The following is a 27,886-nucleotide window of genomic DNA, read 5'->3' on the forward strand; positions in this document are numbered from 1 at the left end:
ATATAACATTTCTATGGCAAAATGAAACCTCTCATTTTGTTCCTTTGCAAATTAAATGTTTTAAGTGGTAACACTTTATTCCAATCAAGATGACTTCAGATGTGCCATACTTTTGTCATAAGTAAGACTGTTAGCGCTCTAGTTGTTCTTTAGAACACTCTGGGACATTCTGTCACTGGGCTATAGTTGGGCTACATCTGGCTGATATTTGGGCTACATTTGTTTTTTTTGTCTCTGGTGGCCATCTTTGGGCTACATTGGGCTACATTTGGGCTCCAACATACATATAGCCCAATGTAGCCCAATATATATTTTTCAAAGTTAATTTTCGTAAAAACCACTGGAGCATATATCTTGAGACATAGCAAAGGCACATCGGCCTACCAGTCCCTACAATTTTGCCAAGTTTTGTGGAAATCCATTCAGCCGTTCAAGCTAAAAGTGAGTCCAACCGCCCTATGGAAAACTCAATCTTAAAAACTCGTTTTGGGACCCCCCTTTTTTCTCGGCCCCCGCTTGACAAAACCCCCCCAGGGGCTGCTCAGAAACAAAATGTGCCATTTTCCTGAAAATTTCAGCCAATTCCGTCCTCAAACGCCAAAGTTATTCGACATAGAATTTTCAGAAATCCCATAGGAAAAAAATCCTAACTATATATACCTACTGGCGACCGCCAGTAGGTAATATATATATAAATTAAAAGTACATTAATTTATTTTACCAGCATTTCTGTATAGTGTTATTATAAGGCCCTGCCTCTATTACTTCTCTAGGAGTGTTGCAGTGCCAGTGGTTGGCTGTGCCTGGTGCTAGGAATACTCTAGGTTGGTGAATAGCAATGGCCTTACTCTTTTGTGGGTTAATGCTTGTCCCTCTCAAAATCCATCCTTGAGCCTCCCTTAACTCCTCCTTAACCCTCTCTAGCCCCCTCTCTTTTTGTAGTAAGTATTCCCCATTTTCTAGTAATTGCTCCCTGCCCCTAATCCATATTTACAAAATAAACATAGATGTATGTTTATGGAGATCTCCTCCAACGAGACAGAGGTCTCTGCATTTAAATATTAGGAGAGACAGAGACGTAGGCCTGTGTATGTAGGTTGGTGAATAGTATTTTGTATTATGTGATTAGTACTATTGTTTGTGCTACAAAATGCAGCTTGTGAATTGGCCTGAATTGACCTGAGTATCAACATCTTTGTCTGATCTTTTATCTTTTCCTTGGCCCTTCTGTCTCTCTTAGTTTATCTCCCCTCTTTGCTTGATTCCATAGGTGTTTGCCTCTCCCCCTCTTATTCAAACCTCTGTGTCTTTACACTTCACCTCTGTCTCCTACTCATATGTATAGATGGTCGCATGGGGAGTAGTGTGGCATAGGCGGCTTCAGATGAGAGACAGAAGAGATAAATCATAGATGAAGAGAAAGACAGACAATGGAGAGAGGAGGAGAGCACCAAATAGAGAGACAGAGTAGCAGAATGAGAGAGAGCCCAGGAGAATTGGGAGAAGAAAGGGAAGACAACAGTGAATAGAGGAAACATAAGACCCAAATGGAGTCAAAGCAGTGTAGAAAGAGAGAGAGTAAGAGGAATGAAAAAGAGAGAAAGTGAAAACATGGTTAAGACGGATATAGACAGAGACAACTGGGGACAAGAGAAAGAGGGTAGGAGGGACAGAGTTTGATGGAGTGGAGGGACAGAGAGAGAGAGAGAAAGATACCGATAGACTGACACAGACAGACATAAAAAAAGATTTGTTGCAAGAAGGGGACAGAAGGAATAAAGAGAGCACACTGCACAGAGAAAAGAGAAAGGTAGAGGGTGCTCTGTGTTGACTGGGGAAGATGTTCTAGTGAGTGATCTATTATCCTGAAAACTGAAGGAAAGGGAGAGGAGGTATTTCAGTGAGGGGTTGAAATAGGGCCGGCATCATCATTAGTGTTGCCTAGTGCAAAAATCTTTGTTTGGTAACGCCATACCCTTTTTCTTCATAAATTCACGCTCTGCCACCTGCCAATGGTGCCCCCATCTCTCCTTAGCCCCTACGTGCCATGTATTCTTTTATAGCACAAATCATCCCAATGTAGACTGTCCTAGTGCTTTACATCATATACAGAGAGCCATACAAGTGTGTAAACCAATGAATAGGGAAGGTCACTTAAAACGATAATGACTAAAATATATAGAAGTCACGTGTCATCCACCATGGTAGTGTTGGAAGGTAGTTTATTAGTAGGTGTAGGTAGGTACCTACCACTAGTAATAAGGCCACAATAACAATATAAGGTCCAATCAAGGTCTGAAACAATTATCCCCTTGCTCAACCCTTATAAGCTGGCTATGAGCAGGCAGACCTAACTTAGGCGATAGGTGTGTAAAGCATTTAAACACCAATATGTTAAATAAGTAAGCAACAACACACAAGAAAAACCCAACACCAATTTATAAAAATAGAAAATAATTTTATGATTAAAAAGACACCAAAACAACAAAAACCCAATTAGGGAACCAGAGACATTGGTTGTTAAATAATAAAGACTTTCTAATGCATAAAAGCTAAAAGTGCCACTTTGGGACTTCTGGTTGAGCTTAACCGGAGCAAAGTCAAATTTTCAGGACTACCACTTAGCAGACGGGCCCTGTCAAGTTGTTACCTTCTGACTACGTAATTTTTTTTAGCTTTCTCTCTTGACGTCAAGCAAGGAACCTTGTCAGCCTTCCAGTTCATGACAAAAGTTTGGCTCACTGCGATACCTAGGTCATCTCCTGGTAGTCTTGTCAGCAACAAAAAGCTCCAGAGCTTCAGCGGGGCAATTGTGAATATCAGGCTGGGTTGTTATTCAATGTCTCCAGCTTGACTCCCGTTGATGGGTGGGTCACCATCATGGTGATTTTTACCAAACTTCTGGATATTTTACCAGAATGAACTTTTGGGGTACTGAAGTGTAGATGCACCAATCCAAGGTTCCAGAAGCTCTGATTTGCTCCTTGGGATGTTGTTACTATGTGTCCCACAATGAACCTGGACAAATCCTCGAAAGTCCAGCTGTAGATTGTCAGCTGGTTTCTTCTTGCTGGAGATGATACAAGTGGAGCTCTTTTAACATGTTGCTTTCAGGGAGTCGCAAAAAACACAGTTGATGGACAGAATGTAGAACAATGTCATACATTCACCCCAGTACAAGGCTCTCCACACCACTGGAGGCAAGCTATCCAGGCTGATGAAACTGTGTTTTTTGCAGCTTTCAGGGAGTCCACTCCTTCTCTTTTTAAGGCAAGGCAAAGACCTTAAATCTGTTGTTCAAAAAGTGTGCAGCAGTTGCGGTCATTCAGAGTACAATCCTCTTTGTGCAGGCCAGACTTCCAGCCGGTCAGTCCTTCTTCTTGTAGTTTCAAGCAGGGATCTAACTTGCTGGGCAGCCCTCCCATATGTATCCAGTGTTCTTGGGTGATAAGCAGGAGGGCACCCTTGATCAGGTATGATCACTTCCTCCAATGTCTGGCATGTTCTTGTTCCAGAAACACTATTTCCTAAAAACCCCAAATGGAGAATTATCTCTGGAGGTTAAGATCTGGCTAAGCCAAACCACAGGCATGGCTAAGTTCCTTAACACTTCCCTTCAAGCCCCTCTGCTAATTCAATTATTGGGGCTCCTGTCGGGCTTGGGGTGCAGGGAGTGAGTGTGAGCTTGTGCCCTGACCTAACTGTCATTCCCACTTTAAAGACAAATTTAGCTATTCCACACCCACCCTGCTTTTTGCTCAGCAGCTTGCAGATCTCCTCCTACCAGATGCCCTTTGTCCTAGCTCAGGCCACTTTTCACCTCATCTGAGCAATGTGGACCAGCCTGTCAAAGGCTGGCCAATCAGGAGAGACTGCTGGAAGGCTGGCTTGTTAGTATATCCTAAACACAGTTCTATAAGTAACTTTCTGTGATAGTTATAATAAATCTAACCATGGCAAGTTATTGGATTTAATCTAATGATCAGCTTAATATTTGAAGTACATTATTAGCTGGCTTCTATCAATAGTTATCAATTATTAAAGTATTCCTATGTTAGCCTTTGGAGCCCATGTGCTAAAATGGGAAACTATGCAGTTACTCTTACACCTGGGCATATAAAACATCTCTTATATAATGTTCCTTTTTATAGTTGCAAGGCACCCTACCCCTGGGGCACCAAGGGGTGACACAGACTACTGGCCCTGGGTCTGGTTATCATGGCCCAGGGCACAATCAGAGTGAGTTACCACCAGTGTCAATCAAACAATGGGGCTGATCGGGGCGAAAAGGATGACTTTCTCACAGGTAGGCATTACAATTTACAGTGCTTGCCATGGAGAAACGAAGGGGCACTAAGATATGAGGCTGTTGCTCTCTCCTCCAGTGTTTGCATACTTTAGGCTACCTTGCACCAATGCACACACACTTGGACCATGGTGCAAGGGAGTTCAGGTGATTTCAAACTTAGGTTTTATCCTGGAAGGGTTCCCTTCCAGCATAAAATTCTAAATTTGACAAAGTGCAACCCTTTACCACTTTGTATGTGAGTTGTACTGTGCAGCACGTATGTCAAGTTTGAAAGGTTTGGATAAAAGAAATCCTTCTTTAAACTTTGTGTCTGTTTCATGGATGCATAATTTGTTTATGTCAATCCCTTTATACCAACGTTAGTAAATGGAAATCAAAATCTATGGGTGAGTGCAGGGGAAGGTCAATATGCCATTCATGGTAAGCGCCCCAAAAATACTTTGCACCAGTTTTGCATCACTTTTCTGAAGCAAACCAGGCACAAAGTCTTTGTAAACCTGGCCATAAATGTAATACATGATCGAGGATTCAAGCTAATAAAATTGCATTGCTCCCCAAAGGATGCCTTTTTAGCAATGTTGGAATAACAAAAGATTGAGAAGAAAAACAATAATGATCTAAACTTCTGCCTTTCAATTTGCTTGCAAGATGTTGAGGCCAGTTCATAGCTCGATGGGTTATATCTGAAGGATTGTCACTTTTGAACTCCAAGTACAGAAGGATCTATGTGATAAAAGCGATAACCCCGTAATCTATCCACATAAAATACTAATCTGTGATCTGCATGTCACATGTTGTGCATTGCAACAGGAACATTAACCCTCTTTGCTACTATATCATGAGTCAAAACTGTGGTAGACAAATCAAAGATCCTCCCTCAAGTGCATTTACCACCACAGTTGTCATTCTATTTTAAATAGCCCCTGAAAATGCTGCCCACACAAATTTCTCTGCAGGATCCTCTTATCTCAGTTCAGTCTGCCATGCAGAGGGCACTTCCTTGACATTGGCACCTAGTGCCACTGTACCAGGGGCCGCACCTCAAAGCCCTCATTGGGTTGAGAGAATGGAGAGGGAGAGGAGAGAGAATTAAAGAAAGAAAGGTGTGGACTAATTCTAGCTTTGGCAGATCCTAAAATTATATTATCATTGTGTTGTAATAACTTTATTTCCATGTGACTTACATGGTGAACATTTGTAAAGTAAATGTTTAAAATGAAGAGGGTTATTTGCCAAGGTAACTAACACTAACACTCATGAGGAAATTGAACATCTTCTCATTTGGGTCTTTGAAAAGGATCCTTGGTTGTCAAGCAAAGCTTTATCACTTACCGCTCTTGTTGGTAATCTCTCCTTCTGAGCAGAGGGCGCAGTCATAGCAACAGACAGGTTTCTCCTTTATAGGGACCTTCCTGTATCCAGGAGGACAACTCTCACTGCACACAGAGGTTGGGATCTGGAGAGGAAGAGATGGAGATGTGTGAGACATCAATAGGGGAAGAAACAAAGGGGACATGCCACATTATCACACATCCTGCGGACTGAGAAAGAATGTATATAGTTTGTCACGTGAGAGATCAGAGAAGAAAGAAATAAGGGGCTGATGTCAAAGGTTCAATGGGAGCAGGTATTGCATCAGTGTGAGGGATCCAGGGAGTAAGAGGTGCAGGGCAGATGTGATAGCCCTGGTGTTGTTAGACCTCTCCGCGGCGTTTGACACCGTGTGTCATAAACAGCTCCAGTCGCGGTTGAGGGATTTCGACATTTAGGGCACAACCCATGCCTGGTTTGCATCTTTCCTACAAGGGAGGACGCAAAGAGTACAGCTGGGAGAATTGCTCTCCACTGCAACACCAATTTCTTTTGGAGTGCCACAGGGGTCCGCCCTGTCGCCCCTGTTGTTTAATATATATCTCCAACCATTGATTTCACTCCTTAATCAAATGGACTGCCAGGTATATAACTACGCTGACGACACCCAAATCATTATCCAAATGGATAATGCTCTTGGGGCGTCAGCAAGACTGCAAAATATCCTTAAGCAGACAGCTAATTGGATGTCGTTGAACTCCTTAAAAATCAACCCGGACAAGACGGAGGTTTTACCTATTACCATCGCCAGCAATCCATGGCACAACGGGTTTTGGCCAAGGGAACTTGGGCCGCCCTCGGAACCGGAATTGGAGGTAAAAAGCCTAGGCATCCATGTGGATGATAAACTATCCATGCGGAAGCAAGTCACCACGGTGGTAGGAACTTGTGTCGGCCTTCTCCGACAACTTAGAAAAATTGCGCCACTATTGTCCTTTTCCACCTTGAGACGGGCGGTGTCCGAAATGATATTATCAAGGTTGGACTATGGCAATTCGCTCTATTTGGGACTGCCCCAAAAACTTTTGGACAAGCTTCAAGTGGTGATGAATGATGCCGCTAGGCTCCTTTTTAAGAAACCTAGGAGCTCGCATGCGTCCCCACTTATGCGTGAGTTACACTGGCTACCAGTAAGGCAGAGGGTGCTCTTTAAAGGGCTATGCATCGCACATAAATCGCTCTATGGTAAGGCGCCAAGATATATTAAGACCCGCCTGACTCCATACAAACCGGGTAGGTTGTTAAGATCTGCTGAAGGAACTTTTCCTACCCAACCACGTTTCAGACTGGCTACAGTGGGTGGCCGTGCCATCTCTAATACTCTCCCAGCAGTCTGGAATAATCTATCGGCGGATCTGCGGAAGGAATCTAATTTGATGTCCTTCTGAAAGAAGCTGAAAACTGCTCTTTTCCAGAAGGCTTGGGCTGGGCTATAATTACTGGTAGGGCTTTTTCTAGGAATTTCTGCTGTGTTTACCTGACAAGCGCTTAGAGACCCCCGGGTTATAACGAGCTATATAAATCAAATAAAATAAATAAATAAATATCATCAGTTTAAAGAATCCAGGGAGTGAGAGATGCAGGGCACATGTGATAACATCAGTGTGAGGGAACCAGTGAGGTAGAGATGTGGGGCACATGTGATTGCATCAGTGTGAGTGATCCAGGGAGTGAGAGATGTGGGGCACATCTGATAACATCAGTTTAAAGAATCCAGGGAGTGAGAGATGCAGGGCACATGTGATAACATCAGTTTAAAGAATCCAGGGAGTGAGAGATGCAGGGCACATGTTATAACATCAGTTTAAAGAATCCAGGGAGTGAGAGATGCAGGGCACATGTGATAACATCAGTTTAAAGAATCCAGGGAGTGAGAGATGCGGGGCACATGTGATAACATCAGTTTAAAGAATCCAGGGAGTGAGAGATGCAGGGCACATGTGATAACATCAGTTTAAAGAATCCAGGGAGTGAGAGATGCAGGGCACATGTGATAACATCAGTTTAAAGAATCCAGGGAGTGAGAGATGCAGGGCACATGTGATAACATCAGTTTAAAGAATCCAGGGAGTGAGAGATGCGGGCACATGTGATAACATCAGTTTAAAAAATCCAGGGAGTGAGAGATGTGGGGCACATGTGATAACATCAGTTTAAAGAATACAGGGAGTGAGAGATGCAGGGCACATGTGATAACATCAGTTTAAAGAATCCAGGGAGTGAGAGATGCAGGGCACATGTGATAACATCAGTTTGAAGAATCCAGGGAGTGAGAGATGCGGGGCACATGTGATAACATCAGTTTGAAGAATCCAGGGAGTGAGAGATGCGGGGCACATGTGATAACATCAGTTTAAAGAATCCAGGGAGTGAGAGATGCAGGGCACATGTGATAACATCAGTTTAAAGAATCCAGGGAGTGAGAGATGCGGGGCACATGTGATAACATCAGTTTAAAGAATCCAGGGAGTGAGAGATGCAGGGCACATGTGATAACATCAGTTTAAAGAATCCAGGGAGTGAGAGATGAGGGGCACATGTGATAACATCAGTTTAAAGAATCCAGGGAGTGAGAGATGCAGGGCACATGTGATAACATCAGTTTAAAGAATCCAGGAAATGAGAGATGCAGGGCACATGTGATAACATCAGTTTAAAGAATCCAGGGAGTGAGAGATGCGGGGCACATGTGATAACATCAGTTTGAAGAATCCAGGGAGTGAGAGATGCGGGGCACATGTGATAACATTAGTTTAAAGAATCCAGGGAGTGAGAGATGCAGGGCACATGTGATAACATCAGTTTAAAGAATCCAGGGAGTGAGAGATGCAGGGCACATGTGATAACATCAGTTTAAAGAATCCAGGGAGTGAGAGATGTGGGGCACATGTGATAACATCAGTTTAAGGAATCCAGGGAGTGAGAGATGTGGGGCACATGTGATAACATCAGTGTGAGGGAACCAGTGAGGTAGAGATGTGGGGCACATGTGATTGCATCAGTGTGAGTGATCCAGGGAGTGAGAGATGTGGGGCACATCTGATAACATCAGTTTAAAGAATCCAGGGAGTGAGAGATACAGGGCACATGTGATAACATCAGTTTAAAGAATCCAGGGAGTGAGAGATGCAGGGCACATGTTATAACATCAGTTTAAAGAATCCAGGGAGTGAGAGATGCAGGGCACATGTGATAACATCAGTTTAAAGAATCCAGGGAGTGAGAGATGCGGGGCACATGTGATAACATCAGTTTAAAGAATCCAGGGAGTGAGAGATGCAGGGCACATGTGATAACATCAGTTTAAAGAATCCAGGGAGTGAGAGATGCAGGGCACATGTGATAACATCAGTTTAAAGAATCCAGAGAGTGAGAGATGCAGGGCACATGTGATAACATCAGTTTGAAGAATCCAGGGAGTGAGAGATGCAGGGCACATGTGATAACATCAGTTTAAAGAATCCAGGGAGTGAGAGATGCAGGGCACATGTGATAACATCAGTTTAAAGAATCCAGGGAGTGAGAGATGCGGGCACATGTGATAACATCAGTTTAAAAAATCCAGGGAGTGAGAGATGTGGGGCACATGTGATAACATCAGTTTAAAGAATCCAGGGAGTGAGAGATGCAGGGCACATGTGATAACATCAGTTTAAAGAATCCAGGGAGTGAGAGATGCAGGGCACATGTGATAACATCAGTTTGAAGAATCCAGGGAGTGAGAGATGCGGGGCACATGTGATAACATCAGTTTGAAGAATCCAGGGAGTGAGAGATGCGGGGCACATGTGATAACATCAGTTTAAAGAATCCAGGGAGTGAGAGATGCAGGGCACATGTGATAACATCAGTTTAAAGAATCCAGGGAGTGAGAGATGCGGGGCACATGTGATAACATCAGTTTAAAGAATCCAGGGAGTGAGAGATGCAGGGCACATGTGATAACATCAGTTTAAAGAATCCAGGGAGTGAGAGATGAGGTGCACATGTGATAACATCAGTTTAAAGAATCCAGGGAGTGAGAGATGCAGGGCACATGTGATAACATCAGTTTAAAGAATCCAGGGAGTGAGAGATGCAGGGCACATGTGATAACATCAGTTTAAAGAATCCAGGGAGTGAGAGATGCGGGGCACATGTGATAACATCATTTTGAAGAATCCACGGAGTGAGAGATGCGGGGCACATGTGATAACATTAGTTTAAAGAATCCAGGGAGTGAGAGATGCAGGGCACATGTGATAACATCAGTTTAAAGAATCCAGGGAGTGAGAGATGCAGGGCACATGTGATAACATCAGTTTAAAGAATCCAGGGAGTGAGAGATGCGGGGCACATGTGATAACATCAGTTTAAGGAATCCAGGGAGTGAGAGATGTGGGGCACATGTGATAACATCAGTTTAAAGAAACCAGGGAGTGAGAGATGTGGGGCACATGTGATAACATCAGTTTAAAGAATCCAGGGAGTGAGAGATGCAGGGCACATGTGATAACATCAGTTTAAAGAATCCAGGGAGTGAGAGATGCGGGGCACATGTGATAACATCAGTTTGAAGAATCCAGGGAGTGAGAGATGCGGGGCACATGTGATAACATTAGTTTAAAGAATCCAGGGAGTGAGAGATGCAGGGCACATGTGATAACATCAGTTTAAAGAATCCAGGGAGTGAGAGATGCAGGGCACATGTGATAACATCAGTTTAAAGAATCCAGGGAGTGAGAGATGTGGGGCTCATGTGATAACATCAGTTTAAGGAATCCAGGGAGTGAGAGATGTGGGGCACATGTGATAACATCAGTTTAAAGAATCCAGGGAGTGAGAGATGTGGGGCACATGTGATAACATCAGTTTAAAGAATCCAGGGAGTGAGAGATGTGGGGCACATGTGATAACATCAGCCTGGAACGACCTCCGTCAGCAAGCCCAACTAAGAACCCTTTTTATTTTCTTGCTTCCACTCATTGGTTACCACTCCTTACCAAACATGAGGAATGCTGGAACCTGCTTTCGGTTTCATTCTCTGCAGCTAACTTCCATAGGAGATATATACCCAGAAGTCATCTTTGTCAGACCACAGCTGGCCATCCTTGGCACAAATGAGACCTTGCGAGACATATTTACATACAAACAGCTCAGAGCGGCAATTAGGTTGATGCACAATTCTTTCCTCAAGCCTCCCCCACATTTCAAGTCCTTAAGTCAACCCTACAACCCCCTCCTGAGGAAATTAGTCAAAAGGCTTTATAAAAGGATGCAGGTTACCACACCTGTATGTCAGCCCCATGCCAGCGCGGAATGGGAAGCAGATCTGAGGAGCCCTTCAAGGAAGAGCAAGGGAACATTTGCTGCACTCAATCTCATGCCCTCTACCCTAACTATCACCTGTGTCTGGGTGCATTTTAATTTCCTGCATCACCCATACTGAAATCCTGTAAGACTGCATAAGATGGGCCTGCTTGACGAGGAGCACTGTGTGTATTGTTCCGTGCCCAGTGCTTGTTTCCTTCATTCTGCATCATTTTTTCGCCGAACCCGTTTGGAGCCAGCACCACCGAGACGGAAGGACGGACGCATTATTGTTTCCATCACTCAAGGAAAATAACGTTGACAATAGTTAAAACGGCTGCCGTCAAGCTTTAACATGTGAAACTCGGCGCCAATCAACAGATTTTTCAAACTTATCAACTTTAAGAATCAGATAACCACTATTTATCACTTGAAGCCCACTTGGTACATAACGTGGTAGCTGGCTCTGCGGCCGTTCATGGAACCGCATGTGAAGAGTATTCCTTATCTTTATTCACACTGAAGTTACAAGAGATGGTTGCCTAATTCCATCAGGAATTCTAGGATATACTCTATGAAATTGAACTTTCCCAGCTTTATCTTCATGCTTTTATATTTAAGTCAGCTTTATTTACTGTGATACCTGCACTGAGCTGAAACCACAGTATATCACCAACCTTCACCCTGTTTTTGAGTAGTGGACGGCTACCTGATGAAGGCATGCTTGCTGAAACGCACGTTGTAGACATCTGCCGCACTGCCTGACTCAATGTTTCTCGTCTATCACATAGGATTTGTATATATTTATGTTTGTATATGAATTTACTTGTATGTAATAATGCAGAATCAAATCATTGTTTGACCTATTCAAATATCAACTTTATAAAATTTGAAAAGCAGAAAAAAAAAAGATTTGTTTTATTGTTTTTAAAAAAATAAATAAATATACTGATCAATTTGTGTTTTCTGCCTATTATGCTATTATAGAGTGCTTGTCTTATTTGTGTCCATACCTTAGACAATGAAGGGTATTTCACCGGATAGATTTTATCCATGACCAATATCTAGCTATAACTTTCTCCGAATGGGTTTGACCTGGCATGCAGAGATTCTGGCAGATGGTTTCTGATGCTATTGTGGCAATCACAGGATTTACTTTGGACCACCTGCCGAGGGCTTCATTAGTAAGCTATGTAAAGGATGTCCCATTGGACTTGTGCAAACTTACGCCTATGCTCCTGTTCCTTGTAAAGTGACAAGTTCCGAAGCACAGGGAAAGGTGGCCACTGCCGCTGGAGGTGACATGGCTTCTACTGACGGTGACGGCTATCCACCTATTGGAACTTGATGCCTGCAAAATCTAGACCTTAAGATATCTGGTACCCTCTAGAGCTATACCTGGGCACGCACATAGAGAATGGAGGTGATGCAACTGTTACCAACCCAGAAGAGGGCGCTTTGTTGGAAATATCCGATCTGGAGCCTCTGGCCACTCTGAGCTGTTGGTTTTGGGCCCAAATGATGCCTGCAAAAGTGACCCTTAGGCAACAACTAGAGCACAGCTTTCCAAACTTTCCATGTTGGTGACACACCTTTTTGTGAAAATAAATTCCGGGACACGGTCACGCGAGCGCAGCGAGCGAGCACGAACCACCCAAACTCCACACACAAACTCCACACACACACACAACCCCCCCACACACACACACACAACCCACACACACACACAACCCCCCACACACACAAACCCCCCCCACACACACAACCCCCCCACACACACACAACCCCCACAAACGCACACACAACCCCCCCACACACACACAACCCCCCCCACACACACACAACCCCCACACACACAACCCCCACACACACACAACCCTCACACACACACAACCCCCCCACACACACACAACCCACACACACACACACAGCCCCCCACACACAGCCCCCCACACACACACAACCCCACACACAACCACCCCACACACAACCCCCCAACACACACACACAACGCCCCCACACCCCCATACCCCCCCCACACACACACACCCCACACACATAACCCCACAGAGTTTGGTTTGAGGATTGCCCCATCACAAACTTGACAGATCTCATCTCCCTTATTAAAAGTGTCATAGGATATAATTCACTTACAGCCCCGTTGAGTTTTCCGGGTCCTTGCATGATGTGCTGCTCCAGTCCAAGTTTCTTCTTTGAATTCCGAGTCTTGTAGTTTTGTTTATTCCATTGCAAAACTGGACTTCAAGTCCCAGGTTTCAAGAAAAAAAAACCTGGCCTGAAGCAGCACATCAGACAAAGATCTTGGAAGCTATGCATGCACTTGTAATGAGGCAGATGGGATATTGGCCACGTTTGTGACCTAAGTCTTGTTCCTGTACCAAGGGTCTCACTGCACTGAACAGGACGTTTTTATTTCTTCTTTTTTGCAGTTTGTACCCGAAAGTTGTTCAGTGAGTGACATCATTTTCTGGCTAGCAAGCATGACTTTTATGTTCCTTCCCGGTGTGTCAAACTCTTTCTTTGACCCAAAGTGAGACTGTTACTCAGCAACAAGATACCCTTGGGTGAACTTACGCTTTATTTAATGCATGTTATGTTATGATAACCACTGACCATCTCCCTCCAGGTCATTAGGGACGCTGTTTCCAGCCCTGTACTTTTGTGTACTATCCTAATGCATTCTGGGTGTTGTAGTCTTGTTTTGCTTCAATTTAAATAATTTGAGTAAAAGGTCTGAAATCATTGATTTGCAGAAGAAAGGTTTAGGCCCGAGGCAGTGTCTGTAGTGACCTGGAGTGAGGTGGTGACCCTACAAAACCATTCATCAGACTAGCAAAGAACCAGAGGAAGAGAACCAAGCATACTATAAAAAACACAAACCTTCACTATAAACTGACTTCCTCTCACTACCTGAGCAATGGAAGGAACAGAAAAATGGGATTCAAAAAGAGGAAAATGACCTAAAACAGCCAGGCTAACTAGATATTTCAATGGGACAGATGCATGGCTTTTTAAGATTCATCCAGTGGAGCTGAAGGATTAACTTTAGACTCCTATTATGAACGATAGCCTGTTTACAATTGCTGTACTTTCCACAACATTTGCTAGGTACTGACCACATCAAAAATTCAAGGGTTTATAATTAATGTTAAGCTTAACAAACAATTATAGGAAAGACTAATTAAATGAACACTTCCATTAGTCTTATATCGCACAATGGAAGTTGTACGAATGGGCATTTATATTTGAACTATAATGCAGCCCTCGCTATTTTAACTAGCAGCATCAAAAATGAAAAATATCAACGCAGTAATTACACAGTTTCGTTTAGTAGGTTTTAAAACGAACCGTGCCAGTTAATTTCAGTACAGTGCAGGACCACACAAAAGTTTAACAATCAGCATCAAGAAATAACATTCAATGGTATGACTATATTTGCTTCCTAAAATGACCAACGCGAAGCCTGATTTCCTTAACATGCCGATCTCCATGTGTTTCCTCAAGACACTATAATCTGCCCACGAGCTTCAATTTAAAGGTCGTGTCACTCCAGTTTACGCAGATTTCCATACATCAATTACAAACAGAAAGAGGAAGCCCGGTTCCAACAAAAAATAAACATACAAACATCACAGGAGGTTTACAGGTCTTGCCACGAAAACGTCACAATAATGTAGTGCTTCAGTATTTCGAAAACAATATACAAGTAATATCATAAAAAGTACTATCTCCACTTTCATTATTTACCACGTCACCAGGAACCTCCGTATGCAAATAAAAATATAACTACCACTATAATCATGTACCGAAAGCAATAAAAAAAAAAATGTTTACAATATACTCACAGCACTAAAGGGCGAGTGGGGGGGAGGAGAGCAGAAAAAGGCTAGTTCAATCGCATATGCAAAGGTCCAAGGTGAGGAAATGGAATTGGTCTGCTGCGAGCAGGCAACCTCTGTGCGAGGAAGCGTGTAATGCTGTGTCCTCACGAGCGTGTGTGTTTGGAGGGGGGTGGGGGTGTATTGGTGTGTGAGCGTGCTCGGTAGTTGGTACTGGTGATGTCACTACTTTCAGGCGGACTATAAGGAGCTTACCTGCTGTATAGATCACGAGGCTTCCCCCTGTGTCGCGTGCACTTCAAAATACTTGAGTGAGAGGGCTCAAGTCGCATTCCCCGGCCTAATATCGGCCGGCGGGACTACGTCATTGCGTCGCATCTCGGGACACACCTACGTGTGGGGCGCGACACAGTAACGTGTCGCGCCACACAGTTTGGAAAGCACTGAACTAGAGACTACTAGGGACTTTTATAAGTCACTAGCTCACCCGTCGCACGTTGCTGCAATCTCAGAAGAAAGGAAATTTAAGTAAACTTGTTATGATAACATTCAATGTACATTATGTAATTTACCTTTCTTTCACCCCTGAGGCGGAAGCCGGGGGCTCTTTAGCGCTCTTGCTCCTTGAGTGACTTTCTGCTCTCTGCTCGTTTTTACTTAAAACAACTTGCTTTTAAAAATTGTATATATCTTAATGGACAGATTTTAATAAGCCCTACCTTGGTGTGAGACTCGCGTCGCCCAAGGCTGCCCCCCCTCCTGCTCAGCTGACAGAGCGCCGCTGTTATCTGGCGTTAGGCACTGAATTGACTTTAGGCGCCATCTTGGGTAGGGGAAGGATCGTGGTCTAGATGATCGCTTATCCCACCCTCCTCCCTCCCATCACAGTGGATAAAAACATTAGACTTAGACCGGACGGGACCAGGGGCCACACCCCCTGCTCAATGCGGAACAGAATGCAGCACACCTATGCGGTATGACTCCATCTCACTAAAAAACGTAATGCCGCCAATTAACGATACCTGTCGGCACTCTATCCATCCCAACACTACCACCGGAACTTGTTCGGACTGAAAATTCCTACTTTCCAGCCATGAAGGTAAATCGCACTCTACCAAAACCTACAAAATGTTTCTTTTAAACTGTCGGTCACTAACTAAACACGCAGTGCAAATGTCACTTCTGTTAGAAGAGACCAATCCTGACACAATATTCTTTAACAGAGACGTGGCTAAAAGATGCGTCTGACCCTGACATCACTTCCCTCATGCAACTGGGATATATTTTGCAGAGGGTGGACAGACCGGAAGGCAGAGGAGGAGGCTTAGGTATTCTTTTTAAAAACCACTACCTCTGTAGGACCACTCCGGACGCAATTTCCAATTGTGAGAGTATGTTTTTCACATTGGATTTCTCACCTATTGTCTCATTCTCCGGCGTCCTTATTTATCACCCCCCTAACCAACTGGGAGAATTTCTAGACTCACTCCAATCTAATATCGCAGAGTCAGTGGTTAACAGACCCTACTTTTCTTTATTAGGAGACATCAATATTCATCTAGATGACCCCAACAACTCAACGGCTGGGGCGCTCCTGGACAGTCTGGCGGCTCTCCAGATTGTACAGAAGGGCTTTGAACCCACACACGAAAAGGGCCATCTCCTTGATGGGGTATTCAGTAACGACCATAGACTGGAGGTAGGGACGCCGCTGCCCCTTACATGGACGGACCACTATTTAATACCTCAATCAATCAATCAATCAAAGACATTTATAGAGCGCGCTACTTACCCGGAGGGTCTCAAGGCGCTTGGGGGGGGGGGCCGGGGAGGTGTGCTGCTACTGCTCGAACAGCCAGGTCTTCAGCTTCTTCCTGAAGGAGAGGTGGCCTTGGGTCAGGAGGCAGAGGCTTGGAGGGCGGCCCTGCGGCGGCTGGGGCAGCGGCAGAGAAAACAGGAAGGCAGCGGGCAGCAGGTAGGCAGAGGGGGCGACCAGGCCAGAGGCGCAGTGGTCGCTCTACAGTGGATGCCAGCTATGCCACTCCAGGCTCCCCCTCGCACCATCTTACAAGGGAGAGACTGGTCGAAAATATCCCCGGATCAATGGGCCAACTCTCTCTCCTCGGTTCCCCCCCAAACTGAGATAGACCCGGCATCGCAGTATGAGAATTACATTAACTGGATGTGCACAGCCCTGGACACCATTGCACCCATTAAAGCCCTCAAAGAAAAGACCAAATCAAAGGACTCGCCTTGGTACACTCCCCAACTTAAAGAATTAAAAAGGGTGTGTAGGAAGCTTGAAAGGAACTGGAGGGTCTCCCGTAGCAACGTAGACAAAACCATCCATCTTGAAGCTATCAAAAAATATAAAACAGAAATCAGATGCACTAAAACCTCGTACTTCGAGGAAAAAATCATTACTGCCTCCAACTCATCTAGAGAAATTTTTCAGATAGCTAAATTTCTTATTGATAACCCTCCGACTCCCATTGACCCTAGCAAAGCCCAGACTCGCTGTGATAGTCAAGCTGAATATTTTCACAATAAAATACAGAAAATTGCTTCTGCTTTTAACCCACCCAATCTGATCCAGGATGAAGGATTTACCTTACCAAGCACCGTGAGTCACAATCTAGATGAGTTTCCGTTGCTAAATGAGGACTCTCTTGGGGCCCTCATGTTGAAAATCAAATCTGGGTCTCCCACGGATCCTTCCCCCCCCTGTCAGCTAGTAAAGTTCAAGGACACCATCATACCTGTTATCCTCAATATTTTGAACGCCTCTATTATCACAGGTTCAGTGCCCACTGTCTGGAAACGTGCCCAAGTTAGGGCACTACTGAAAAAGCCAACCTTGGACCCTGAGAACATGGCCAACTACCGACCTATTTCTCTTCTTCCGTGGGTCAGCAAACTTTTAGAAAAACACATTAACGCTTCCATCACGCAATTCTTAGAAAATGATCATCTACTTCATGATTCCCAAGCTGGTTTCCGTCCCAAATTGGGAACTGAGGCAGCTCTTTTGGCGGTAACTGAGCTGGCCAGGAAACAAATGGATCAAGGCGGCACTATAGCAATCATGTTGCTCGACCTTAGTGCCGCCTTCGACACTGTCAACACCAGCATCCTCCTTCACCGCCTCTGCAAAATGGGAATTTCCGGGAAGGCCATGCACTGGCTTCAGTCTTTTTTGGAGAATTGCTCCTTCGAGGTTGTTGAGGGCACCACCCACTCAAAAATCTGGCCCCTGGATCAAGGCGTGCCCCAGGGCTCTGCATTGAGCCCTACTCTTTTTAATATTTATATGCAGCCTCTTGCTGATATAGTGCACTCGTTCGGCCTTGACATAGTGACCTACGCCGACGATACACAATTAGTTGTATCCATGAACCAATCTGACTCTTCCCTTTCGAATCTAAGCAATTGTTTGGTAGCGGTCGCCCAGTGGATGGCTGCCTCGCATTTGAAACTAAATGGCGAGAAAACGGAGCTCATGTTGTTAGGAAATCCGACCATCCCTAGCCCTATGATGGACTGGCCCCCGTGTATGGGCCCCCCGCCCCAACCAAAGCCCCATATAAAAAGCTTGGGCATTTGGCTGGACACAAACCTTAGCTTTTTGCAACAAGCTACCACTCTGTCCGCCACCTGTTTTGGGCTCATGCGCATGCTGAGGAAAGTGCTACCACTTCTCCCCTTCGAAGCCCGTAGAATAATGGTGCAAGCCATTATCTTGTCCCGTTTGGACTATGGGAACTCCCTATATTTAGGGGCTCCCACCTCCACAATAAGGAAGATGCAGGTGACCCAAAACGCTGCAGCCCGCCTTTTATTAGGCCTTAATCAACGGGAATCAGGCACAGCGGCCCTGAGGAAACTGCATTGGCTTCCCATTAAGGCCAGAGTGCTGTTCAAATCCATGTGTATTATGCACAAAGCCATGTGGAAGACCGCTCCAACTATGATTTGCTCCCTAGCAAACCCCTACCTTCCCCACAGAGCGCTGCGTTCTAGCACAGCTTTCCTGGCTACTGTTAACAAAATCAGACGCACCAGATGGGGCGGGCGTTCCTTCTCTTGGAACGCCGCAAAGGCATGGAATTCCTTGCCCATCTCCCTCCGTAGTGAACCCAACCTTCTAAAATTTCGGAAGGAATTAAAAACCCACCTGTTCATCTAATTCTCTTTCACCTTATAATAGTCTGACTATACACAGCGCTACGAGGCCTCCGGGTTGTTTGCGCTTTACAAAACTCAATTAATAATAATAATAATAATTTATTGAAACTTATTAATTTTAATATGGAAAACATTTCAAAGTGTCTGTGACCGGACGGACCAGGCGGACACGGCCCAGGGGTTAACAGGAGCATCAAAGGACTGGTGGACTGCCTTACCTCCGTCCCTCTCTCTCTCCCAACAGGAGACCTGGGCATGGAATACCGAGCCGGATGATGAAGAAGGAAAAGGACACGGTTCCTTTAACTGGTCTCTGTTCTGTGACGAGACTCCACCCCAAGGGAGTCCCGCTGGACGGACATTGGATATAAGCCCAGAAGCCCACTTCCAGGAGAGTGACGTCACTGACACGGAAGAAGAGAGCTGGAGAGAAGAGACCGGAACCAGAAGGAGGGAAGGACCTTTTGGCAGCGGAGTGGAGCCGTTCGGCGGAGGAAACACAGCGCCTGCAGGAGTAAAGCCAGGAGGCCAACGACCCAGTCTATCCCTGAGTCACGCTCACAGGAGAGCGTGGCTAACCCAAGTAGGTGAAACGTATAGAGGGTTTGGTAGGGGGGCGGGCCGCCCTTAAGCCGTTACTCAGGGTCATTGCTCAAAGCACCCGTCAACCCCCTGTAATTATCCCTCACGCCCTGTACCCTTGTGAGAGACACAACACGCCTCACCCCAGCCCCGTTCTTTGCTGTAAATAGAGTTCACATACCATGAGTGCCCTAGGTGTTCCCTCACTCCCGGCCCCTTTTTGGGGATTTAGAGTATCGGATAGCAGCATATTAAACCTATCCTTTGTGTCCTTTTTACTTTGGGGCTACCATACAATCTCCGGACTGAAGGAAGTTCAAGACCCGGCCAGCTAGCTGCAGAGCAGTACGGACTGAAGGAAGTTAGAGGACAAGTCAGCTAGCTGTATAGAAGTACCGGAAACCTCCTCCACCACGGACCCCTCTAGCTTTGCAGCTGATAGACTAACCAGTAGATTCAAAAGAACTGTAAAGAAAATAAAACCCTATTTACCTAGGACCAGTGTGCTTCCTGGTTCTTCCGAGTTGTTACAGTGTCGTTTTAATTCTGTTTATTTATTCGAGTGCTTGTGGATACACAGTATTTTATGTTTTTCCGTCTGGTGCGTACACAAATAAATCTGATTTTTTTCAGCCGCGTGAGCTGGCCACATACAGTTGTCCATGTGAGAAGCACGGATTCTCCAAATCTAGTCCACACACTTGCAGCGATTGTCCTTGTGCTTTGTTGATGGTCACTGCAAAAGCGAGTCGCACCGGAAACTGAAAACGTTTGAATTCAAATGGCTAATTTGTTGGCATCATTGGAATACGTGGCAACAGTACATCTTCCCCCTTGAATTTCCCATTCAAAATTTTAGCTTCTATGACATTGTTCATCATCTTTTTCACCAAAAGTCTTGTATCGTTGCAAAGTCGTGGTTGCAAATTCAGTATTCGAAAGATTATGAGGGCCCTGGGGGGCCGATCTTTAAAACATTTTTATGCCACAAACCTTCGTGGGAGTGTACTTAACTTCCCAAAGTTTCATGGCGATCGAATGAATGGTGTAGTAATGCATAAAGGACAGACAGACAGACATACATTCGTTTTTATATATATAGATTATACACTTAGTTATTATTGACTGAGTGGCTCTTCCTCCCACTTCAACCCTCCCTTCTCCTTCCTTCTCCTTCCTTCTCCTTCCTTCCCTTCACTTCTTCTTCTCCTCCCCACTTCCCTCTCTTTATCTCTGTTCCTTATCAGTTCAACAGAATAAGGTACCACAAACTGTAACAGCATTGCTATGAATATTAATGTGACGCAATGCACACTGTATGCTGCAGTATTGTAATCTTTTATGTCTTGTTTTTTAGAATAAATTCAATAAAAATATTTATGAGGGCTTGTGTGTAAGAAAACCTGCTGGCAGTGAAACAGGTCCCCCCACAATGAATTCTACTAGGGGTACAGTTTGCAAAAATGTACAATACTGCTGTTTCCCTTTGTGCTGGTTGAGATAGTGGCCAATATCCGTGGCTAAATTTCAATAAAGAAAATAATGCCTTGGGAGAAATAGCAACAAAATACAATAGGTTGAAGAGATTGTCTCTCTTCCTATCAATTAATCAATCAACAGAATTTGTATAGCGCGCTACTCACCCGTAAGGGTCTCAAGGCGCTGTGGGGGGGGGGGGGGGGGGGGGGTTGCTATTGCTCGAACAGCCAGGTCTTGAGTTGTTTCCTGAAGGAGAGATGGTCCAGGGTCAGCCGTAGGTGAGTGGGGAGGGAGTTCCATGTCTTGGCTGCCAGGTGAGAGAAGGATCTTCCTCCGACGGTGGATTTGCGGATTCGTGGGGTGGAGGCGAGGGAGCTGGCGGATCGGAGCTGGAGGGTGGGTGTGTAGAATGTGAGGCGGCTGTTGAGGTACTTTGGGCCCGTGTCGTGGAGAGCCTTGTGTGCGTGGGTGAGGAGTCTGAATGTGATCCTCTTGTTGACGGGGAGCCAGTGCAGGTCTTTCAGGTGGGCAGAGATGTGGCTGTGGCAAGTGATGTCCAGGATGAGTCGTGCTGAGGCGTTCTGAATGCCCTGGAGTCTTTTCTGGAGTTTGGCTGTGGTCCAGCATAGAGGTTGTTCCCGTAGTCCAAACGGCTGGTGACGAGGGCCTGTGTGACCGTCTTCCTGGTTTCGGTGGGGATCCATCAGAAGATCTTTCGGAGCATGCGCAGGGTGTTGAAGCAGGATGATCAGACGGCGTTGACTTGCTTGGTCATCATGAGGGAGGAGTCCAGGATGAAGCCCAGGTTGCGTGCATGGTCCGTTGGCTTGGGTGCGGTGCCCAGGGCAGGGGGCCACCAGGAGTCGTCCCAGGCAGAGGGAGATGGTCCGAGGATGAGGACTTTCGTCTTGTCTGAGTTCAGTTTCAGACGGCTGATCTTCATCCATTCCGCAACGTCTTTCATTCCTTCCTGGAGGTTGGCTTTGGCGGTGGCGGGGTTGTTGGTGAGGGACAGGATCATTTGGGTGTCGTCGGCGTAGGAGATGATGTTGAGGTTGTGTTGGCGTGCGATGGCTGAGAGAGGGCTCATGTAGACGTTGAAGAGGGTGGGGCTTAGTGAGGATCCTTGCGGAACGCAGCAGGTGACTTCGGTGGCCACAGATCGGAACGGGGGGAGGCGGACTCTCTGGATTCTTCCGTCGAGGAACGAGATGATCCACTACAAGGCCACTCCTTGGATTCTGGTGTTGCTGAGGCGCTGTATCAGGGTGCGGTGGCATACGGTGTCGAAGGCTGCTGAGAGGTCCAGGAGGATGAGGGCAGCAGTTTCCCCATTGTCGAGCAGGGACCTGATGTCATCGGTGGCTGCGATAAGGGCGGTCTTGGTGCTGTGGTTTGCTCGGAAACCGGACTGTGAGGGGTCGAGGGATCCGTTGGTCTCGAGGTAGGCGAAGAGTTGTCGGTTGACGGTCTACTCAATGACTTTGACTGGAAAGGGGAGGAGCGAGATGGGGCGGAAGTTCTCCAGGTCCGTGGGGTCCGCGGTGGGTTTCTTCAGGAGGGCGCTCAGCTTGGCATCTTTCCCGCTCTCCGAGAAAGTGGCGGATGCGAAGGAGCTGTTGATGATGTTCCGGAGTTGGGGTGCGCTGATGGAGTCGGCTTTGTTGAAGATGTGGTGTGGGCAGGGGCCGGTAGGGGAGCCGGAGTGGATGGTGTTCATGAGGCGGGTGGTGTCTTCGGTGCTGATAGGGGTCCAGGTGCAGGGGGTGGTGGTGGGGGGCGCTGGTTCGGTGGTTGGGTGCGTGGTCAGCGCGCCGAAGCTGTTGTGTATGTCGGCGATCTTGCGAGGGTGTGATGTCATTGTTGCAGGCGCCGGGGTTGGAGAGCTCTTTAACTATGCTGAAGAGTTCCTTGCTGTTATGGGTGGTGTTGTCCAGTCGTTCTTTGAATGTTGTCTTCTTGGTGGTGCGGATCAGCTGGTGGTGTTTGCGGGTGGCGTTCTTGAGGGCTTTCAAGTGTTCTGCTGTCTGGTTGTGGCGCCAGGCTTTCTCGAGGGTGCGGCAGGTTTTCTTGGAGTTTTTGAGGTCATTGGTAAACCACAAGGTTTTCCTGCTGCCGGGTCTGCTGGGAGGATTCTTCAGTGGTGCGAGTTCATCGGCGCAGTTGGTGAACCACTGTGTGAAGTTGCGGGCTGCTTCGTTGGGGTCATTCATGTTGGTGGGCGGGTTCTGGCTGAGGGAGGTGATGAGCTGGTCGGCGGTGATCTTGCTCCAGCTTCTGCGGGGAACCTGTTGTGGGTGGTGGTGGGTCGTGGTTCTCCTAAAGTTGAAGTGGACGCAGTTGTGGTCTGTCCAGTGTAGTCCGGTTGAGTGGCTGAAGGAGATGTGCTTGCTGGAGGAGAAGATGGGGTCAAGCATGTGGCCGGCGTAATCCTATATCAATTACTCACGCGAAAAATCTATGCAGTGTTTCCATCAAAAATCAAAGGCAATTTTGAACCTTTTCAAGTGCTTATCTTTTGAAAAACCCCTTTTTTATATTTTATTTTGCAATTTTTCTGAATAAGAGTAAAGATGTTTTTCTCTTTTTCAACATATATATACAAACATATACATTACATCAACATTTATATATATATATACAATATATATATATTTAAACAAACAAACATACCTTTTTGTTTCCTTTTTTCTCTTCACCCTAGTTAACCAAAAAAAGCATTTCTTTACAGAAGATCACCCTCTATACGAGACCAAAGGTTTAATACTCCAACCTCTATTTTTTGTAGTGCTCCTAAATTATTTTTACACTATTTAGTTTTTCTTGGGTGTCTTCAAAATACCTGTTGACGCATTTCAGCCCCTTTGTTTCTTGGGCCTGCTCAGGACTAGGGCAGATGAGCGCCTACATTTCCAAAGATCCACCTAGGTTCTGTTGTTCAACCCTCATGCGTTTTCTTATTTGTGTACATCACGGAGCCCAAGCACGCAGGATATACAGACTCTTGCAGCCTCTCTTCAATTATATGGTTCTGTTATTGGCAACAGAGCTCTCCCTTACTTTCGCGTTCATCCCGCCGCGTTGTAAACCGTCGCCATACCGCATCCACTACGTGCAGGTTCCACAAACTGTAACAGCATTGCTATGAATATTAATGTGACGCAATGCACACTGTATGCTGCAGTATTGTAATCTTTTATGTCTTGTTTTTTAGAATTAATTCAATAAAAATATTTATGAGGGCTCGTGCATAAGAAAACCTGCTGGGAGTCAAACTGTTCACCCCACAATGAATTCTATTAGGGGTACAGTTTGCAAAAATGTACAGTACTGCTGTTTCACTTTGTGCTGGTTGGGATAGTGCCCAACATTTGTGGTTAGGCAGATTGCAAAAAAACGAGTCCGATTTCAGTGGAAAAATGTGATATGTCCATGTTTTGTTTTGGGGCCTTTTGTGTCACAGATAACTAGCCCTAGCAAAACAAGTGAGGTACCATTATTATCTGGATGTTTGGGTAAATGGTAGATGGTAGGAAAGTAGTTGCTTCCTGCAGATTCTAGAACTTTCCATTACAGAAAGATGAGGACAATATATTTTTAGTCAAAGTGTGATGTCTGCAAGGGCTTATGGGTAGGAAAACATGGAGGGAGCCACACAAATCACCCCTCCGTGGATTCTCCTAGGTCTCTAGTACTGCAAAATTTACGATTTTGCTAGGTTTCCTTAGGTGTCGGCTGAGCTAGGGCCTAAAATCCACAGCCAGCTACATTGCAAAAAAAATAAAAGGATACGTTTTTAGAGGAAATATGTGATGTGTGTTTGTTGCATTTTGGGGCCTTTTTCCTGTCCCAGGAACTAACTCTACCCACATGAGGTACCATTTTTATTGGGAGACATAGGGGAATGGTTGATGGTAGGAAATGAGTTGCTTCTTGACGATTTCAGAACATTTCATCACAGAAGTTTGAGTCAAAGTTTGATATTTGCAAGGTAAGAGTGAGTAATAAAACCTGGTGAGAGGTATGCAAGTTACCCCACACCGGATTTCCACAAAGGGTTTAGTTTTAAAAAATGTGCAGGTTGCCACTTTCAAAAATGTTTTCAGTGGCAATATGGGATGTGTCTATGTTATGTTTTGGCACCTTTCCTGTTACAGGCACCAGCCCTATCCACACATGTGGGGCACCATTTTAATTGGGAGACATGGGGGTGTGGTAGGTGGTGGGACATTAGTTTCTGCCTACACATTCCATAACGTTCAACCACAGAAATGTCAGGAAAATGTTTTTTTAGTCAAAGTTTGATGTTTGCAGGGACTTCTGGGTAAGAAACCCTGGTGAGAGACCCGCAAGAAGTCACCCCACTGTAAATCTTTCCAGATATCTACTTTTGAAAAATGCAGAGATTTTCTAGGTTTACTTAGGTGCCTGCTAATGTTAGGTTCCAAAACCCACAGCTAGCCACGTTGCAAAAAAAAGGGTCAGTTTTCAGTGGAAATATGTGATGTGCCCATGTTGCGTTTTGAAGTCTTTCTTATCGCAGAAACTAGGTCTACCCATTCAAGTGTGGTAACATTTGTGTTAGAAGACTTAGGGAAACATAGAATAGTAGAACAAGTGCTATTACAAATAGTATTTTGTCTGCATTTGTGCCTTCCAAATGTAACCCAGTGTGTAAGAAAGAAGACGTTTTGAGAATTGCCTTCTAATACACCTGTTATTATATGGGTTTCATTGATATCTGTTTTTCACTGTTTATAATTTTACATTGTGAATTACTCTATACTTATTAAACAATGAAAAAACATTGCAAGATGCGGCTAAGTTATTGGTTCTGGGATCCTTGATTTCTTGGAAAAGCAACAAACCCTAAATTTCCCCACAACCAGAAGTCTCTAGCAGATTTAATGGCATATTGCTTTTGTAAATTGGCCATCATGAGGAGAAGTTACAAATAAAAATGTTTAAAAATTTTCTTTTATTTCAACTGTTAGCTACTATGAGAAAAACATTGAGGCATCTACATGAAGGCTGTATGTCAGAACAACAAAGGCCGTAACAACAACAGTCTTTTATTTCAAACAGATATGTCTTTACTACACATAACTTTACCACCCAAAAAGTTAAATACATATATATATATATATATATTACCTACTGGCGGTCGCCAGTAGGTAGTTATAGTTAGGATTGTTTTCCATAGGAAATCCTCAACATTCTATTTGGAATAACTTTGGCACTGGTGGATGAATGTTTGTGAATTTCTCAAAGACGATGGCTCGGTCCGCTGCGCTCCTTCCCTGAAAGTTTGGGGGGGATTGGTCAAGTGGGGGCTGAGATATAAGGGGGGTCCCAAAACGTGTTTTCTCCATGTTATTTTCCATAGGACCTTTAGACTCGGCTACAGGTCGAACGGCTGAATGGATTTATAAGAAATTTGGCAAAACTGTAGAGTCTTGTTCGCAGAATACGCTTTTTTTGGAATGGTGTAAATCCGTTCAGTAGTTGTTGAGAAAATTAAAGTTAAAGTCAATTATATATCTATAGGCGCGCACACGTGCGCGCACCCAAGTGGCTGCGCGTGAGCGGAATTTTTTTGGGCTGCGTGACGTCTGTTAACGTTCGATTCGAAGGAAATCAGGAAGTTTTGTCCGCCATTTTGTCACTGCGAGTAAATATATTGTTCATTTCAAAGTGTTGAAACATGGAAAGGGGAGAAGGTAGAGATTGTTTTGCTGCGTAGGTTTTCTCGGGGTGTGTAGTAAGGCCCTTAAACGCAAAAAGAATATTTTTTTTTTTCGGGAAAAAAATAACGGGGTGCGCGCACTCGGTCGCGCACACCTATTCACGCACACCTATTCACAAGAGTATGAAAATGGAGATAAATTAGAAGTTTGAGTGCTTAGATATAAAGTGCCTTTGAAAAGAGCCCTTGTGTTAATTGAGTGTTTTCTGCGTTTATAAGTAAGTATCGATGCAGTGCCTGATGTTGCAGAGGAAGATTGTGTTTCCCTTATTCGTGAAATGAACACCGTCTCTCCTATAGACGTCTTGCATGTGGTATCTGCTTACTGCATTTTTTTCACTCTAGTGAATATAACTGTGTCCTATTAGACAGACCTTCATTTTTAATGAATTTGTAGTCGTCATCCGATCGGTTCTGGAAGTGGAATGGTAGTTACAAGTTGAAATTATAAATAAAAAAAAAGGAAGAGGGTGGGTCTGGTTAATAAAATAAAAATGATTGGTTGATTATAATAAGTGGAGATTGAAGAGTATGTTGCATGTTAATGTTTATGTTAAACGAAAAGTAATATTGGGTGTGAAAAAAAGACATGTAACTGAGTTGTGGATTGGCAGGTGTTTCTGGAGGGAAAACAGTCTTCTTAGTTTGTTGTAGGCCGTTGAGATATGAACTTTTGACCTGTGCCTTCAGCAAGGTACAGAATGAGGTGTTACCATGGAAACAGCCGGAGATGGCAGTTGGTGATGGGTGTCTCTCACGTGAGTCTGAAAATATTGTGAAGGACAACCAATTGAAATGTAAATTTGATTTGACAATTTTGCGTCAGGAAATGTGATTGGTTGAAGAGAGTTATATGAGTGTGTATTGACTGGATATCTGTGCCATTGAATTTTGGTTGCAGTGATAGAAGCAATATTCAGAGTTCCGCTAACGAATATCTGTTTTGTGACTTTCACTGTTCTACATCGTTCAAAGCATTGGTAAAGGTAAGTGCGTAACTGTTTGTTTTGTCATGTACCGTATAATATAGTTTAATCAGAAACAATCATTGATTTTTCATGTGAA

General features: G+C 44.8%; 1 protein-coding gene across 1 annotated transcript in view; it reads right to left on the reverse strand.

The window, feature by feature from the left end:
• Nucleotides 1–27,886, reverse strand: part of LOC147689484 (vomeronasal type-2 receptor 26-like) — a 120,256-nt gene that overhangs the window by 42,011 nt on the left and 50,359 nt on the right. Inside the window, exon 2 of the mRNA XM_086942252.1 lies at nt 5,642–5,765. Coding sequence (XP_086798378.1) covers nt 5,642–5,765 — 124 coding nt within the window. The remainder of the gene's footprint in view (nt 1–5,641; nt 5,766–27,886) is intronic.

Source organism: Lissotriton vulgaris, chromosome 10 (genome assembly GCF_964263255.1).
Source record: "Lissotriton vulgaris chromosome 10, aLisVul1.2, whole genome shotgun sequence".
NCBI classification, from domain to species: Eukaryota; Metazoa; Chordata; class Amphibia; order Caudata; family Salamandridae; genus Lissotriton; species Lissotriton vulgaris.